We start from the raw sequence: 17784 nt of genomic DNA on the forward strand, positions 1-17784 counted from the left end.
TAAATGTATATATTCTTAAATCGGTGCTCTCATAGCTCTATAACTTATAGTGCTCCTAGTTGCATCAGTTCACTTGGACGGTTCAATCGATTGATCCAAACTATCGATTAAGTTGATAACGCATTTCATGGGTGACCATTAAAAAATCACACGGATCAGATGATCTAATCCATCACTAATTTGAAATTATTTTCTGCTTCCATCCAAGCATGGATGGGATGGCCATGGTTGCCAAACAAATGTGGTTCTTCATAATAATAAGCAATCCATGATCATTTATACAATTAGATGGATCAAATTTCTGTTTGGACCTATTTTTGTATATATGATCTTGACTGTCCATGTTTAATTCCATTGAAAAAATGTCTAGTATTTGTTAGATCCATTGGGCCCCAGCTTGCATGGGATGATGTCCTGGAAATCTTCCAGATTGGAAGATCCTTTCCCTTTCGATATTATTGTCTCCAAATAGGAGGTTTTGAATTAGAGCGCAGCAACGGTCTTCATTCAACGCTGAAAAAGCCAAAGATTGAAAGGCTAGAATCTTTCTATCAGAAAGATTTTAATCCTGCTCCACATCCACTGAGGGCCCCACCTGTTCAACGGTCTAGATCATCAAACCATGCGCTCCACACGCACATGATCTTGCAAGTCAGCAACCCATACATCTGCTGATGATGATAAGGACCCTATAGGCTATAGTTCCTCCTAAGATTATTACTAGCTGAGGTTTTCTGTTTGGGCGCAGCAAAAAGGGCCATCTATTAATCTTTTCCTCTTTTAGACTTATAGCCGTTGATTCTTCTTTATATGGACCAATCATGAATCATCTAGCACGAATAGACTAAATGATTTTTCTTTCAGTCATTTCGTAGTCCTTCGCTTTCCTTTACAGTGGTCTTTTACCTTTTTTACTTTTTTACTTTTTTACTTTTTTTTTTTTTCCACACGCACGCACACCACCACACACCCACACCATGGTGGGATTTTACCACCCCGAGGGGTACTCGAACCCTTGACCAAGTGTTGAAACTCCTTAGAGTCTACTACTGTAGCAAGAGTAAGGGCTCACAGTGGCCTTTTACAATCATGCTTAGACACAATCACAACCGTTTAGGATTTACTCTACCTTTAAAAGATGTGACCCACAAAAGTTCCACGTCAGAATATTGTTTTCTCAAATGCTACTTGGTGGACCCGAATCCTCTACAACACACCTGTTGTACGCAGTGCGTATAACACCTGAGCTCCGGTGGGACCCACCATCTTGTTTATGACATCCACTCCGTCCATCTGGTGAACCCCTAGTCGATATTCTCTGGGGCCATAAATTAGGTGGGCTACAGCACTAGGAACTATGAGGAAGGACTGACAACCGTAGGTTTGTATCTGGGGCCAAACATCAGGTGCACCTCACCATGATGAGCAAACACTCTAATCAAAACTCAACAGTCGTGAACCTAGAGGCTTTAAGTTTGATTTATAGATTTTCGGTTTGTGCAAGTGGGCCTACGATTCAGTGATCTAAATCTGTTGAAGGAACTGCTATGGATGGACCATGCCCCAAAAGTCTGATTGGTCACACAAACCTAGCCTTTCAATCTGTCGAAGGATGCTTGGTTTGTTGATCCAGACCGTTGGTCTTATGGGTCGTAAAGTGGACAGGAAATTCGCAGAAAATCTTCTAGATTACAAGTTCCTATAACCCTTCGAACAGTGTCCATCAAATAGACAGTTAAGGGAAAAAAAAATCAACCGTCCATTAGAAAGGTCAAAAGATTTTATGTCTAGGATCTTCCGATCTTGAAGAATTTTGGATTGTCCACCACCTTTCTATTAGAAAGGTCAAAATATTTTATGTCTAGGATCTTCCAATCTTGAAGGATTTTGGATTGTCCACCACTGGTGTGGGCCCCATAAGACCTAAGGCATGAATCAGCCAAGAATGGCCTTCACTTTCAAGGAATGTGTGAATCAGGACACTTTTTCCGTTCTGATGCATCAAAAGCTACTTACAGCTAGAAATGGCACCGACCACTTTTTATCTTCCAATCTGGTCCGTACACGGTGGGACCCAAATTCATTTATATAAGTTCTAAATTAAATGTATGGTTAAGAATTCTATACATTATCTTTGTAATTGAGATCTAATCTTTTGAAAAGCATAACCAACCATTTTTAAGGAACGATTTTCTATGGAAGGGACTTATACGATACTTGGGTTGTATGTGGCGCTTGATATGCGGCCACTTAGAAATGGAATGTGTGCTGAATATTAACTCAAATTAATTGAAATGGAGTGACTAAGTTAAGAAGCTAAATTAATAAATGTAAACAATAGATAAAGACAATGTAGAAAAATATATAAAGTCCTAGGTTGATTGTTATTGGCAAGGTCCGCAAGTGCTGCTTTTATACATTTGGAGAGGCGATAGCTGTGTGTAAGTCTTCGTGCCTTATGTTCCGATTACGCAATGGCCTTATCCTATTAGGATTTGAAATTCTTACTTGTAATTGCTATCATATATGATTTGCTTCTATTTTTTAATGACTTTTCATTCCGTATTCCTAATTCATAATGGCTTATAGGAGAGTCTCGGATGAAAATTTTTCCTTTCTCGAATGAAAATTTTTCCTTTCAAAGTTAATCTGCAATAGCCATGCCATGTGTATATTGGACTGCGAAAAATCCAGCATTAGTAGATTGTTTAGAAATTCTTATAACATGCCGAGGGGTCACAAGTGTCTTGCATGTGTCAGTCACATGCCTTGCTAGAGTTGACTGCCTTTTCAAGTGTAGGCATGATCGAGAGATAAGTATTGATGTCTCTTACGAATGTGTCGACATGTGGCAACTTCTCGTTACTTTATGTGAAATTCATTAAGCTAGGCAAACGCCTTATGAACTAAAAGCTATTATATTTGATTGTTAAGATATTAGATCACTGGATGACACAAGGAAGGACGTGAGGTCGAGCACCGTCTTCCTCTAGGGGGATAACCGTTCCAAATGTACGGAACTTCTCTGGACTCCTCATAGAGAAATTTCGAATCCATGAGGAAAAGAAAATAAAAATAATTCTAAAATATTCGAAATAATTTTATTGATGATGAAAAATGAGTTTATAGCTCTTTAAATAAGGTTACAAATCCTAGGGAGAAGTTTCAGAATTAAACTACAACTAAAACTCTTAGAAAGCACGACTTACTATACATAGTAAACTTACTATTTATAGACGGTCGTGATTCCTACTAGTGCGCATGGTTTTTAGCTAAAAAAAGTAAGTATCCTATTTGGCTTCACCATGTTGTTCTCCTAATTATTCTAAGCATTTTTCATGTTGGATGCAACTCTTAAAGCCAAATTGATGAAGAGTTATAATCAAACTAAAAGTTATTATAAATAGTAAAGCGAAATTAAAACAGGGATTCGACGATTGATTTGATGGTATTTCGCAAATTCGGCTTGGGCAACCCGGCTATGCCAGGTTGGGTTTGTCCTACCCAAAATCATATATGGTACGTCCAATAGCTCATTCTGATTTGCAAGATATGTCCATTTTAAGTTTTAACGGTTTGGATCACTTTTGTCGTCAACTGGACCTTTTCTGATCCATCTTGGTCATGAAAGTGTCCACGACCCGCTCTACATCACTGAATGCTCATTGGATGATCGATTAGAAATGAAAAATATCAAATGTGTATAATCATCAATCACATTCCGCCGGAGAATCAAAGCATAGTTTAAAAACTAGGAAAACCCCAGCTCCACTGGACTTAATTAGATTTCACAAAGACTCAAAAAACTCGATCCAATCACGACTCAGTCAGAACTTGAGAAAACCCCAACTCGACTTGAAAAACTCAGAAAAACTAGACATAACAAGGGAAAAAAAATCAACAAAACCTAACTCGAATTGGCACAACTCAAACTTCTTTTTTAACTTTCACAGCTCACATTTTATATATATATATATACTTTAAAATATTTAATAATGCTGAAAACAATGTGTATATTTTTGTGAAGAACAACAACAACAAGAAGCTATATACCATTTTTATACATTCCTTTCATCACAGAAATCTCACACATCTATCTATTAGCCATGTTTATTTTATTTTCATTTGAAAGCGTAAATCCCAACTTCATCCATCATCAAATCCGATAGGGACCCACATCGTAAAAACATTTCAATCCAAATCAAAGCCCCGGAGAGAATGTTACTCCTGTGGAAGGAAGCCATGAAGTTCCACCGATGAACCGACCCACTGTAAATTTACCAGCCTCTTCAGACCCAATGACATGATAGCTAGGCCACTGTACCCTTTTAGAGGTACCAGCCCCAGGTCCAACATTCAGATACTCAGCAAAATACAGTGTCTTAAGGGCGAAACTTCCCTCCCACTCAATCCAGCCTCTGGGTGCAATGGCATCATCGATGCTTGATTGCATGATCACCGTCCTTGAATACATCTTCCATGGTCTTCCTAAGTAGGATGGGATTGAATGCTTGAATGGTGAAAGATCAGAGCTAGCCATGATCTTGCAATTTTGGATGGAGAAGCCTGTGTTTTGGCCAGGGTCTGATCTTCCGTTTGCGAAGATGACATTGTATGCTTTGTGTTGAGGTCGACGGAGAATGAGGTAGCAGTTTTGGAAGACGGCAGCTGCGTTTCCGAAGACAAAATCAACGGTTCCATGAATGTCACAGTCTCTGTAGAACTGACGGAGTGCGAGTGCATATAAGGTGTCTTGGTAGCCTCGGATGCTGCATCTGTAGAGAACTGAACGGTCGGATGTGATTTTAAGAGCAACGGCCTGGCCGCCTTCGGGTCCAGCAGAGTTTTGGAATCCGATATCTTGTGCGATGAATCCGTCACCAGAAACAGCTGTATGTTTGAGAAGTGGGAGATGAGAAGATGAAGAACACAAGAAGAACTCTAATGAAAATTCTTTTTTTTTTTTTTGGTAGTATTTTTCTTCAGGAGACAAAACCAATGTTTCTCCATGATGGCTTTTGCCTACGTATTGTAGATGGACCATAGCTGGTAAATCATACTGATCAGTTACCCTTGATTTCCAATTGGTGGCCGTCAAATCGAAATAAGAAAGAAAATGATCTGGAATCCAAATTCAATGAGGAAATTAGACGGTTAAGATTGTTTGATCAGTGTGAGTTTTTTATTCTGCTCTATCCACGGTGGGCCCCACTGTTTTGTAAGGTCTGGATTGAAGGAGATTATGGTCATTGATGTTTTTTTTTTTTTTTTTTCTGTGCGGTAGCTTAATTAATTTCTCAAATTTGCCACAATGAAGCCGTTTAGGTTCATTAGCTAGAGTATTGCAATTGACCACTTATGGTTCTACCATAGATGAATTCAGGTCGTCTATCTGGTGGGCCAAACCATTGATTAGTGGTTTTAGAAAAAACCATGAAATTAACAAAATAAAAAATAAAATTTCTAGCTAGTCAAAGGAACTCATACCGAGTGTTGCCGATCCAGCCATTTTATTGCCACCAGCGGCACTATCATCACTGGTGATTAGTGTTGAAAACCTCCCATCACCGATCAATGTAATTCCATCCTTGTTTATGTGGATCTTCTCCTTATAAACACCCGATTTCACGTGAATTACATACCGTCCGCCAGAAGCTGCATTGATCGCTTCGGAGATTGTCCGGTAATTACCTGTCCCATCTTGCGCCACCACTGCATCCGCATGTATTACAGTTGCCTGTAGCAGTTTTCGATCTCTACGGTACACCCACGTCGGAAAATTGCCGTCGGGTCTGGTAGTATTTTTCCGGTGGCCGGAAATACGGTTGACTAGGGCTAGAGCATTACTAGCCAGCTTGGATAGATGGTCCATCTCGCCGGAAATTTGCAAAACAAGGTCGTCGGAGAAGTCTTTGACTGAGTCTTTGCAAGACTGTTGAAACGTCAACACAGCACTGAGCCATGTTTGGATGTTTAGTTTGTTTTTTGAAGGAGAGTCTTTGAGAGCATAGAGAGATTGGTTGAGTCGTTTGACAGACATTTCCATAAGCTCCTCACAGTCTCCTACGTACAAATGCAAAAGGTTGGCCCATTAGATGATATGTTTATTAAAATGAAATGTAAACCAATTCGATCTCTTGTTCCTATTGCGTCGAATGGGCTATCAACCGTTTGCTGAAATGGATGGACGGCCTTGATTGATGATTGGAATGTCCATATCATGTCCAACACATGTGATGGAACCATATATAATAAGGTGCACATCAGTTGTACCATATCATGTTCTTAGGAGTGGGAAAATGATCATCAACGGGCAAAGATCTTTCATGATTCTGTACCTCTTAATTTCATATATGAGCGTAAGAAAAAGAGATGCACGCACATATAAAGTACATGTACGCATACCCAGTATCTCATATGTGCCAGAGTTGCACACGGACGTGAGATCTAATCCGTCCATAAGATGGGTTGATCATTCTCATTGTCTTGAAAAAATAATCAGGTCGATCCGCTCAGCCGGTGGGCCACAGCTCACAAAAAAGTGGTGGATGAAAAGAACCATGGCAACTCATTACTAACACTGTCACTCAATTTGATTTTTTGGCGAGAGGATCTATACGGCCAGACCCACGTGATGGAAGGATTGGATCTCATGCCTATGTGGCACTCCGGCATATGTGGCGGCGTGTACACGAACTGCCTTACAAACCGCTAGATACCTTTATCTACATGTCTATATATTAAAAATACATGCATACATATATATACATGAAAACATACATTAATACATGTAAATACATACACATCCAACCATTAAAATCATGAATAAAACACAACCATTTTAAGAAAAAGCAAGGATTAAAAGAGATATTCCTACCTATGGTGGAAACATGGGCACGTTGCGTTAGTAGGCCCACTTGCTTGTGGCTTGGATTTGACGTGGGCATCTTGGTCTCATCTCTAATCTTTTCAACTAGGGCAGGCAAAATATCACCATGTTGGTGCCCTAACCCTAACAAGGTGTCCATGCAGAGGTCAGGATATCTAGTGTAACCACACTCCCTATGCACATTCTCTTTAGAATTCTCTATGTGGGTGTCAGGACTAGAGGAAATTCCTACTACTGAGGCAGAAAACAAGAGAAAAACAGACCACATGGCTACACCACTTGGGAAAATTATGGAGATTGGGATTTTTTCCATTCCCAATAAAGAGAAAGCTCGTTCAATTGCTTGTATAGAACCCCACAAGTGTACATTTGTGGCTTGGCCAGGATGGAATTTATAAGGAGTGAACTTTTGGCGTTAGTGCATGGAAAGGTGTTTCATGTTAGGTCAGTGGTCTATTATCATGGCCCATGACATATGAATTGGGTACGGATGTCCATGGAATTTTATGCTAGCTTGCGCTGGAAAATGTAGATTATATGCATGATAGTCTAGATTCTTTTGATAGTTTAGTACCATTTCAAAGATAGAAATGGTGATGATCTATCATCTACATGTATGGCACTTGTTTACGTATATCCAGACCGTCCAAGTTGTCAGAACGCTGTGGATGGAGCTAACAAATGGATGATTGAAACTAAACAGCTACCAAATGGATGCGGTTTGGCTGGTGACCATAACATCAGCCAGCAAGCTGATCTCAAAGCTCTGTGGGCTTCACCATGATGGATGTGTTTTATCCACACTGTCCATCTATTTTTCCAGCTAATTTTAGGGGATGAGCCCAAAATTGAAGCATATCCAAAGCTCAAATGGACCACACCACAGAAAACAGTGGGGATAATGATGTCCACCGTTGAAACTTTCCTAGGCTCCACCGTGATGTTTATTTGTCATATAACCTGTTCATGAGGTCATACAGATCTGATGAAGGGAAAACACAAAAATCAGCTTGATCCAAAACTTCCGTGGTTCCAAAGAAGTTTTCAACGGTGAGCATTCAATCCCCACTGTTTCATGTGGTATGGTCCACTTCAGCTTTGGATCTGCCTCGTTTTCAGCCTAACACCATAAAATGAGTTGGCAAAATGGATAGATGGTATGGATAAAACACACACATCATGGTGGATCCCATGGACCGAAAGAAAAAAAAAAAAAAAAACTCTGGTCGACTCATCATGTGTGCCACAGTCCTAGAAACAAATCGAAAGCTTCAAAACATGGCCAATTTCTTCTTCTTCGTTTTTTTTTATACATACGCACACACACCCCCACACACGCACGCCGTGGGATTTCACCACCGTGGGTACTCGAACCCTTGACCCGGTGTTGAAACTCTAGGGAGTCTACCACCCGGGTGAGAGTCCATTTGTTTCATTAAAACCTACCCGATTAGTGGACCGACATGATTTTCTGGCAAGGCCATCTGCATGGTGGAACCCACGTCTTGGATCACGCCCACGTTGGCACAAAAGGCAGAATGTAGATTGGCTGCATGATACGCTAATGTGGGCTTAAAAATACAAAAAGAAATCATTCAAACTTTACCGTGCACACATATATACGGTAGCGGATTAGGTGCGGCCCCGTCCTCACACAAGACACTGCGGCCCTTACCAACAAGCCCACCTTGATGCATGTATTCTATATCAACGCCGTCCATCTGTTTTTGCGGATCATTTAGGGCATACCCAAAAAAATGAATAAGATTGAAATATCAGTTGGACCATACCATAGGAAATAGTGGTGATTAAACGCCCTACCATTAAAAATTCCTACGGCCCAGTGTAATTTTTATTCACCATCCAACCCGTTGATAAGGTAACATAAATCTGGATGAGGGTAAAAAACAAGTATCATCTTGATCCAAAACTTATGTTGTCCATTAATGATCAATCACGACTGTTTCCTATGGTGTGGTCCACATGAAAATTTAATGTTTTTCATTTTTGAGATTATGCCATAAAATGATCTGGAAAAATGGATGGACGGTGTGGATATGAAATACATACATCAAGGTGGGCCCCACGGTAAGAGCCACACTGTCTTGGTGAGGCCGGGGCCGCACCTAATCCACTCCCCCATATATATATATATACATAGCTCTGTACAAGGTCAGCGAACGAGAAGTGTATGTGCAAGGTAAGAAATTACTCGAGGGAGTGATGGGAACCGTTGCATGGCAAATGGACCGTTGGAGAAGCTTCTGCCATGGCATTTTGTTCGTTGAAAAGTCTAACAATGATATATTTCAGATGATATGTCACAGATCAATGTTATCTACTCTTGAATGTATGTATGGTGGTGGGTCTAAAAGGGCTACTCATATCTCTTTCCTCTTGATCATGGCCCTCAACTATACATGTACGGTGAAGATTTTGTAATTCAATGTGTCCTTTATTGGGGGTGCATACACATGATACCTCATATGAGGGCATGCATAGCATCCATGTGTTTTCAGTTCGCCTACGTGGGGCCATCATCGTGTATTTCAGATAGTTGATGTGATGAACCAATCTCCATCTGTGGATTGAGAGAATCCAAGGTGATTCATCCACGGGGTGTTCCTTGCTGTCAATTAGTAGCTTTTAAATGGATGGATAGAAAAAGAATAGACAAAAATAGTCCAACTAATCTTAGGGCTTATTTGGTTAACCATTTACCACCGTAAATATTAGTAGATGGGTAAATTCTAAAATCAGGTAGCCGCCCAAATGATGGTGACAGGTGCATTAAAATCAAGAACTAGGTGGATATATGAACAGATATATCAAGGTGGGTCTCTCCATAGATCTTCTTGTCCGTGGCTAGAGACGGGTAGGACACAGTTCTCTAGCCACGAACCAGCATATTTGTATGGAGGCCACCGTGATGTATCTGTAACCCTTTTCTCATATCATTTTAAGGTATGAGACTAAAAAATAAGGTAGATCCAACATTCTAAAAATATTAAGCTTGAATTGCATTAAATGTAAGAGTCATCTGTGGTGTGGTCTACTTGGCATTGGATTTACTTCAATTTTGGGTCACGCCTTAAAATGACATGAGAAAAGGGATAAATAAACACAACGCAGTGGGCTCCCACACCAATCTATCCATTCGTGGTTAGAGACAGGCAGGGGTAAGACAATCTACTTCCCATCCAATGCACACAAAGAAAAGAGAGGAGAGAAAAGGACACAAAGCTAGGAAGGTCATGCATATGTGTATGTATGAGAGAGAGAGAGAGAGAGAGAGAGAGAGAGAGAGGAAACATGATAGTTACAACAATGAGCTATCCATCCTCGCTCCTTCATGTACTGTAAGCCTGCTTGATTCTCCTATTTGCCTTGATTTCAAGCTGACCTACTAACAGGACAGAATACAATGGATGTACAAGTGGATGATGGTGGGCCCTATAGGGCATATGTTGAACAGGTTCCTAGTAATATGCTTCATGCATATTGCATGCAAAGAGGGCAAAGAGGAGGAGAGTGGATGCCAGTTACTAGCTACCGCTATCAATAGGCCAAGATTGCGGTTAGCTTTAGCATTAGCATAGATTTTGGAATTATTACACCCAGCCCCACTCAAATTTTGATTCTGCTAGGTCCAAGCTCAGTCCATTAACAACCTTACTAGTTATTCGTATGAAGAAATTAAGAGGACACAAAGGCTATGGATAAAATCAAAGCTCACATCTTGCTATACTATTTGTAAGAGTATATGACACGTATGTACAATTATACACGTATCACTTCCCATATATACCATAGATAATTATATAAATGGATATATGTATATTTATTAAGTTGTTTTACAGATCTCCCACTTCTTCTATATATTCTTGTTATTCTCATTAATGAAAAATATAGTTAAATTATTGTAAATATGGTTTTTGAAATAACATATTTCAAAGCCCATCTCTTAATCGGGCCATTCATCTAATCTTTCATTTTCACTGTCTCTAATGTTAGCATCTCGCTTTCTAGCCATCAATATGTCTGCAACCCCATCTGCATCATCACCCCAACTTTAAATCTCCAATGCACCATCACAAACTTAGTACTATCGGGAGGTCATCATGCCAAATCTGTTGATTTATTCTTCCAGAACACAGTAGGCATGTGTCTTCCCCATCAATGCTGTTTTTGTCGTTGGACAACCTCAGTTTTGGGGCCATTTCCGTCAGAACTAGTGCACTAACATAGGATATATATATATATATATATATATATATATATATATATATATATATATATATATATATATATATATATATATATATATATATATATATATATATATATATAGGTCCAACATAATTTTGTGGGCCACCATGCAAATATTATATCACTTTGACAATCTAACTATATGATCAGATGGTTTAGATCATTTACACCAAATAGGTTTATTAATTCAACTATTTAATCAATTTATTTGTTGGAGCCCACTATAGATTGTTTATGATGGAAATAGAACATATGTGTTGCCCACACCACCTTTGATGATGTGTTGGAAGTTAGGGCATGAACTCAAAAATAAAATAAATCCGAAGCTCTAGTTGACCACACAAAAAGAACAAAAGGGATAATAACACAAACAATTAAAACCTTCTTAGGGCCCAACTTAATGTTTATTTCCCATCTAACTTGTTGATGAGGTCATACATACTTCAGTGAAGGAAAGACACAAATATAAGCTTGATCTAGAACTTTTATTATCCCCAAGAAGTTTCTACTGGTGGGCATTCAATCACCATTGTTCCTGTGGTTTGGTCCCCTTGAGCTTTGGATCTGTTTTAATTTATGGGTTCATGAGCTGATAAAATGTATAGACAGTGTGCATATAAAATACATACATCACAATGGGCCCCACAAGGCCCAACACCACCACACCACCACTATTAGCGGTGTAGGCAACATCACATGTTCCACCCATGCATGCTTATGATTCCAATGAGTCACTTTTTTGGGGTAATCCATGGCTCACAAAAAGGATGGCTCCAAAAATAAAGACAAACTAGGAATGGATGGGGCCATCTAGTCATTATCATCTTTGCATGGTAGCTCATAAAATGTACTTTGGACTTACTAGACAATTCAAAACAGTGAATTGAATGTCTAAATAACCCAAAGCAAGTACGAACACTATAACCTACATTGCCTTTGGAATACAAGTGTTGTTAAGATTTCTACTGATCTCCCACCTCTTTAATATATTATTGTCAATCTTATAAATGAGAAACTCAATAGTGTCCTAAATAAATAGCCTTTGAGATAATGTTATTATTGAAAAAGGTGAAATTAACCAAACACACTGCTAATAAAATCTAAGCTATTTAAAAAGCCCCTTTGAGATAAGGTTATTATTGTACAAGGTAAAATTAACCAAACACACTGCTGATAAAATCTAAGGTATTTAAAAAGCTTTTTTACCGGTGAAATATGGATTGTATCTTAGACAACTAACACACCCTTTTAATTCCTAAAATATTACTCCCACTTCATCTAAATGATCTTATCATGCCTTTGAAATATTTTAAATTTTTTACACCCAAAATACATCGGCCTACTCCCATCCATACATAGGAAAGATCTAATTTAGCTCTCAAATCCAGTTCAAATGAAATTTAACATTAGTGTTTGTATCGATTGGAGGACTTCCGAGTCAACCCACCGTGGATTGCTTGCCAAAGCCTTTTGCAAGAACTTCTTGTAACAGGTAGTTAAGCGGGGCTTATAATGATGTTTGTGAGAAATCTACCCCATTCATCTTATTTCTCAGCTGGATCAATTAGAATATAATACAAAAAATGAGGCAAATCCAAAAACTAAAGTTGGTTGCATGACTGGAAACAATGAGGTTAGATTAAACCTCCACCATTGAAACATTCATGGGCTCTAGAAGTTTTGGATCAGGCTATTAATGTTTTTGTGTTTTTTGCTCACCTTTATAGGAATGACTTTATGAACTGTCTGGATGGGGAAATAAACATCACGATGGACACCAGGAATGTTTCAACGGTGGGCATTTGTTTGCCCACTTTTTAACCTATGGTGGGGCATAATTGAGTTTTGGATTTGCCTCATGTTTTTTTAAAAGCCGATTTTGTACCGAGTAAACTTGTACGGGTGTACCATGATTGATGAATTAAACGTCTATGTGAAAAATTCCCATGGCCATATAAGTTCTAAATCAAGCTGATATTTATGTTTTCATCCATGTCATTCTAATATTACGAAACAGGTTGGATGACAAATAAACATACACTACGTGAAAAATGGAAAGAAAGGACGGATTTTGAGACGGTTCTGGACCGTCTCTAAAATTGCTTGGTTTAAAGACACTTTAGAGACGGCCGTAAACCGTCTCTAAATTTAAACGTCCAGAAATCATTTAAGACGGTCGTGGACCATCATATATGCGGTCATTTGAGACGGTCATTGGCCGTCCGCATTAGAGACGGTCCTTGACCGTCTTATATGCAGTCATCTGAGACGGTCATTGGCCGTCTGCATTAGAGACGGTCATTGGCCGTCTTTTACTTGTAATCTGAGACTGTCAAAGACCGTCTCTATTTGATACGGTTCTCAACCGTCTTATAGCCTCGTCAAAGACCATCTCTATTAAAGACGGTCTTAAACCGTCTCTATTAGAGACTGTCAAAGACCGTCTCTAATGCTCCGATCCAGCCCCTACCTCAAATACATTATGAATTTCGAAAAAAAAAAAATAGTTGAGAAGCTTAGAAAAATAATTAACAATATTTAAGAAAATTTTAAAATTTGAAAAATAATTAACAATGTTTAAGAAAATTTTAAATTTTGAAAAAAAAACTGTAATTTTATAAAAATTTAGATTTTGAAAAAAAATAAAATTAAGAACATTGAATAATGTTGATAATTTTGAAAAAAATTTCGATAAAAAATGATATTTTGAAAAAGAAAATTTAAAAAATTAAATAAAATTGTGAAAAAATTGACAAATTGAAAAAAAATATATATTTTTTAAAAAAGAAAACTAGATTTTGCATTTTGACAAGAAAAATTGAAAAGTTATATAATAAAAGTGAGATAAAAAAATGATATTTTGAAAAAGAAAATTTAAGAAATTAAACAAAATTATGAAAAAATTGACAAATTGTAAAAAATATATATTTTTTAAAAAAGAAAACTAGATTTTTTATTTTGACGAGAAAAATTGAAGAGTTAGATAACAAAAGTGAGATTTTGATGATTTTGATGATGTGTTGTATATCCTTATGGCCCCTATGTTTTTTCAACCCATTTTTGGGCCGGGTATAAAAAATTATGTAGATTTAAATCCTAAGTGGACCACACTACTAGAAAGAATGATTATATAGTACCTCGCCATTAAAAATTATAAAGAGCCCATCGTAAGGTTTTATTAATGTTTATTTGCAATCCAACTTGTTGATAATGCAAGGAAGATCTAGATGAAGGTAAACTACAAAGATCAAATTGATCCAAAACTTTTGTGGCCTTTAAAAGGTTTTTAATAGTTATTCATCATTGTTTTGATTGGTATGGCCTACCTGAGATTATTGAGTTCTTGTGATTTGAAATCACATCCTAAAATATGATGGAAAAATATATGGACGGTGTCGATATACAAAAAATATATCAAGGTGGGCCCTACACGATTAGAGTAATACCCATGAAAGAGTTACCTAAATAGTGAAATGGTACTATAAGGTCACCTCATGGGAACTTCCCATGAGGTTAATCTGTGTGCGCCCCACCATGGTGTGTATAGAACATCAACACCATGCATTTGATGTGTCCCCTTTAAGTCCAAAAATCAGTCGTATACGAAACTCAGGTGGGCTATAACGTCTAAAACTGTGCGAAGACATCCCTTAAACATATAAAAGCATTTGGTGGGGCTCACATGAGTTTTGGATGTGTATGAAACTTGGTCTGACTCTAGGTGGGCCCAATAAATGATTATGAATGTTTTAATGGGAGGGTAACCCTCTCAACTATAGTATGTGGTGTGGCCCACCCAAGTCATGGATTGACTTTATTTTTAAGCTCGTGGCCCACCATGGCATGGTGCATCTGATTGACGGGGCAGATCCAAAGTTCAAGTGGACCCACCATAGAAAAGAGGGGGATAGTGACACCCACTATTGAAACCTTCTTAGGGCTCGTCGCGATGTTTATTTGAGATCCAATCTGTTTATAAGTTAATACAGACATGGATACAATTGAAACTTGGTCTGATTCCTCATCTAAGTGGGACACATATAATGAGTGGGTTAGATGTTTGAATCACATTTAGGCAGGCCCAATATATGATTATGAATGTTTTAAGGAAACCCTTCTCTACTATATTTAGGTGAGTTACTCATTACTCTTATCAGAGTAAACTCTATGGGGTCCATTGTTAATTATTTATTTTATGCACTCCATTTATCCATGTTAACAAATAATTTGAGGTCTAAAGAACAAAAAGGAAGCATATCCAAAGCTCAAGTGGACCACACCACAGGAAATAGTGTGATTGAACCTCTACTATTTAAAATTTCTTGGAGGCCATAGAAGTTTTGGATCAAGCTAATATTTGTGTTTTTTATTCATTCATATATTTTTGATATTATGAACAACCTTTAACCGTTTTTGGACAATCTGATCAGTTCAAATTGAAGAGTAATAACTTCAGATGTTTAAATCAAAATTCACTCAAATTGTTGATTAATCTTGTTTGCCCAATATCTTTCTTATATGTAGCATGATCGGGGCGAGTAACTAGTCAAATTGAGAGTAATGATCAGTAAAATAGAGTGAGTGGACCAGACATGTAAAATGGGTTAAATATTCTAGTCAAAATTGTGACCCAACTTATTGATGCCCTGAGATTTTAAGAACTAATGTTAGTAAGTTTTGTGGGGCCCATCATGATGTGTATCGAACATTAACACCGTGCATTTGATAGAAGTTTTGGATCAAGCTGATGTTTGTGTTTTCCCTTCATTCATATCTTTTTTATATTATGAACATGTTGGATGGCAAATAAACATTATTGTGGTACTAAGGAAGGTATCAACGTTGGAAATCGTTATTCCACACTATTTTGTGTGGCATGGTCCACTTGAGTTTTGGATTTACCGAAAATTTGGGATCAACACACACCGTTCATCCATTTTTCGAGATCATTTTACAGAATTATCTAAAAATTGAATCATATTCAAAGATTAAATGGACCACACCACAAATAAGGGAAACAGATTGGCTACTCCCCCTACACCATCCATTGGCTGGTGGTTGGTGCTGTGTGGGCCCCACGATCATTTTTTTTATTACTTTGAACCAGTTGGATTTCAAATAAACATTACGATGGGCCTTAGGATAGTTTCAACGGTGGGAATCACCCTCCCATTGTTTTCTGTGGTGGGGTCCACTACAGATTTTTATCTGTCTCATTCTTTAGCTCGTGACTTAAAATGATATCTCAAAATGGACGGACGGTGTTACATACATACATAGATATATATATATATATATATATATATATATATATATATATATATATATATATAATATTCTATGCGTCGAGCTCTTGGGAACTCCCCATGAGGTTGAGTTGTGTGGGCCCCACCATGACGTGTGTCGTAAATCAACACCGTGCATTTGATGGGTCCCCTTTAAATTATGCGATATCCTAAAAATCAGTCGTATATAGAACTCTGGTGGGCCATACCATCTAAAATCATGTGAAGACATGCCTAAAATATATAAAAGCACTTGGTGGGGCCCCACCTGAAATTTGGATGCATCTGAAACTTGGTATGACCCCTCATCCAAGTGGCACACACATAATGGATGGGCTAGATTTGTGAACCACATCTATGTGAGCCAAAAAATAATTATGAATGTTTTAATGGAGGGTAACCCCTCTCAACTTTTGTGTTTGGTGGTCTGTGGGCCCCACCATGATGTATGTGTTTCATCCCATGCCGTCCATCTATTTTTATAGATCATTTTATAATATTACAAAAAAAAATGAGTTATATCTCAATCTCGAGTGGACCACATTATAAGAAAAGGTGTTGAATGAATGTCGCCCATTAAAAACTTTTCGGGAGCCATAATAGTATTGGATCAAGCTGATCTTTATTTTTTCCCTTCCTCTGGGCCTTTATGACCAAATCAACAGATTGGATGTCAGATAAACAGTACAGTGGACCTTAGGAGGATTTAAATGATGGATATCCAATCACTATTGTTTTCCTGTAGTGTGGTCCACCTAAGATTTATATCCTCTTATTTTTAAGATAAGAGCCTAAAATGATCTTTAAAAATGGATGAACGGATGGGATGAAACACACATCATGGTGGGGCCCACAGACCACCGAACACCGGCCACGGGGCTGGTTTCAGGGAAGCGGATTGCATACTGAGTAACTCAGTACGATAAGCGTACTGAGTAAACTCTGTGGGCCCCTGTGTCATTCATGCATTATATCCACTCCATCCATCTCTTTTAAGACATAATTTTAGGGCTTTATCTTAAAAATGGAGTATATCCAAACCTCAAATGGACCACACCACCAGAAACTGTGTGAATTGAACATCTACCATTGAAAAATTATTGGGGACAACAGAGGTTTTAGATCAAGCTGATGTTTGTGTTTTCCCTTCATCCATGTCCTTCTGATCTTATGAATAGGTTGGATGACAAATAAACATCACTGGGGGCCTTAGAAAAATTTCAACGGTTGAAATCAATAGTTCCACCTTTTCCAGTGGTATGGCCCACTAGATCTTTGTATATGCATCAAATTTGGGTTGAACCCATAAAATGATCTAGAAAAATGAATGGACGGCGTGGA

General features: G+C 38.1%; 1 protein-coding gene across 1 annotated transcript; it reads right to left on the reverse strand.

Moving 5' to 3' along the window:
- Window positions 1-4085: 4085 nt before the first annotated feature.
- LOC131227746 (pectinesterase-like) lies at window positions 4086-7243 on the reverse strand. Its single transcript, XM_058223548.1, has 3 exons — window positions 6878-7243; window positions 5488-6063; window positions 4086-4890 (listed from the first exon to the last, which is right to left on the reverse strand). The coding sequence occupies exons 1-3, from the start codon at window positions 7200-7202 to the stop codon at window positions 4202-4204; spliced, it is 1590 nt and encodes a 529-aa protein (XP_058079531.1). The 5' UTR covers window positions 7203-7243; the 3' UTR covers window positions 4086-4201.
- Between the last annotated feature and the right edge of the window lie 10541 nt (window positions 7244-17784).

Source organism: Magnolia sinica, chromosome 15, assembly GCF_029962835.1.
Source record: "Magnolia sinica isolate HGM2019 chromosome 15, MsV1, whole genome shotgun sequence".
Lineage (NCBI taxonomy): Eukaryota > Viridiplantae > Streptophyta > Magnoliopsida > Magnoliales > Magnoliaceae > Magnolia > Magnolia sinica.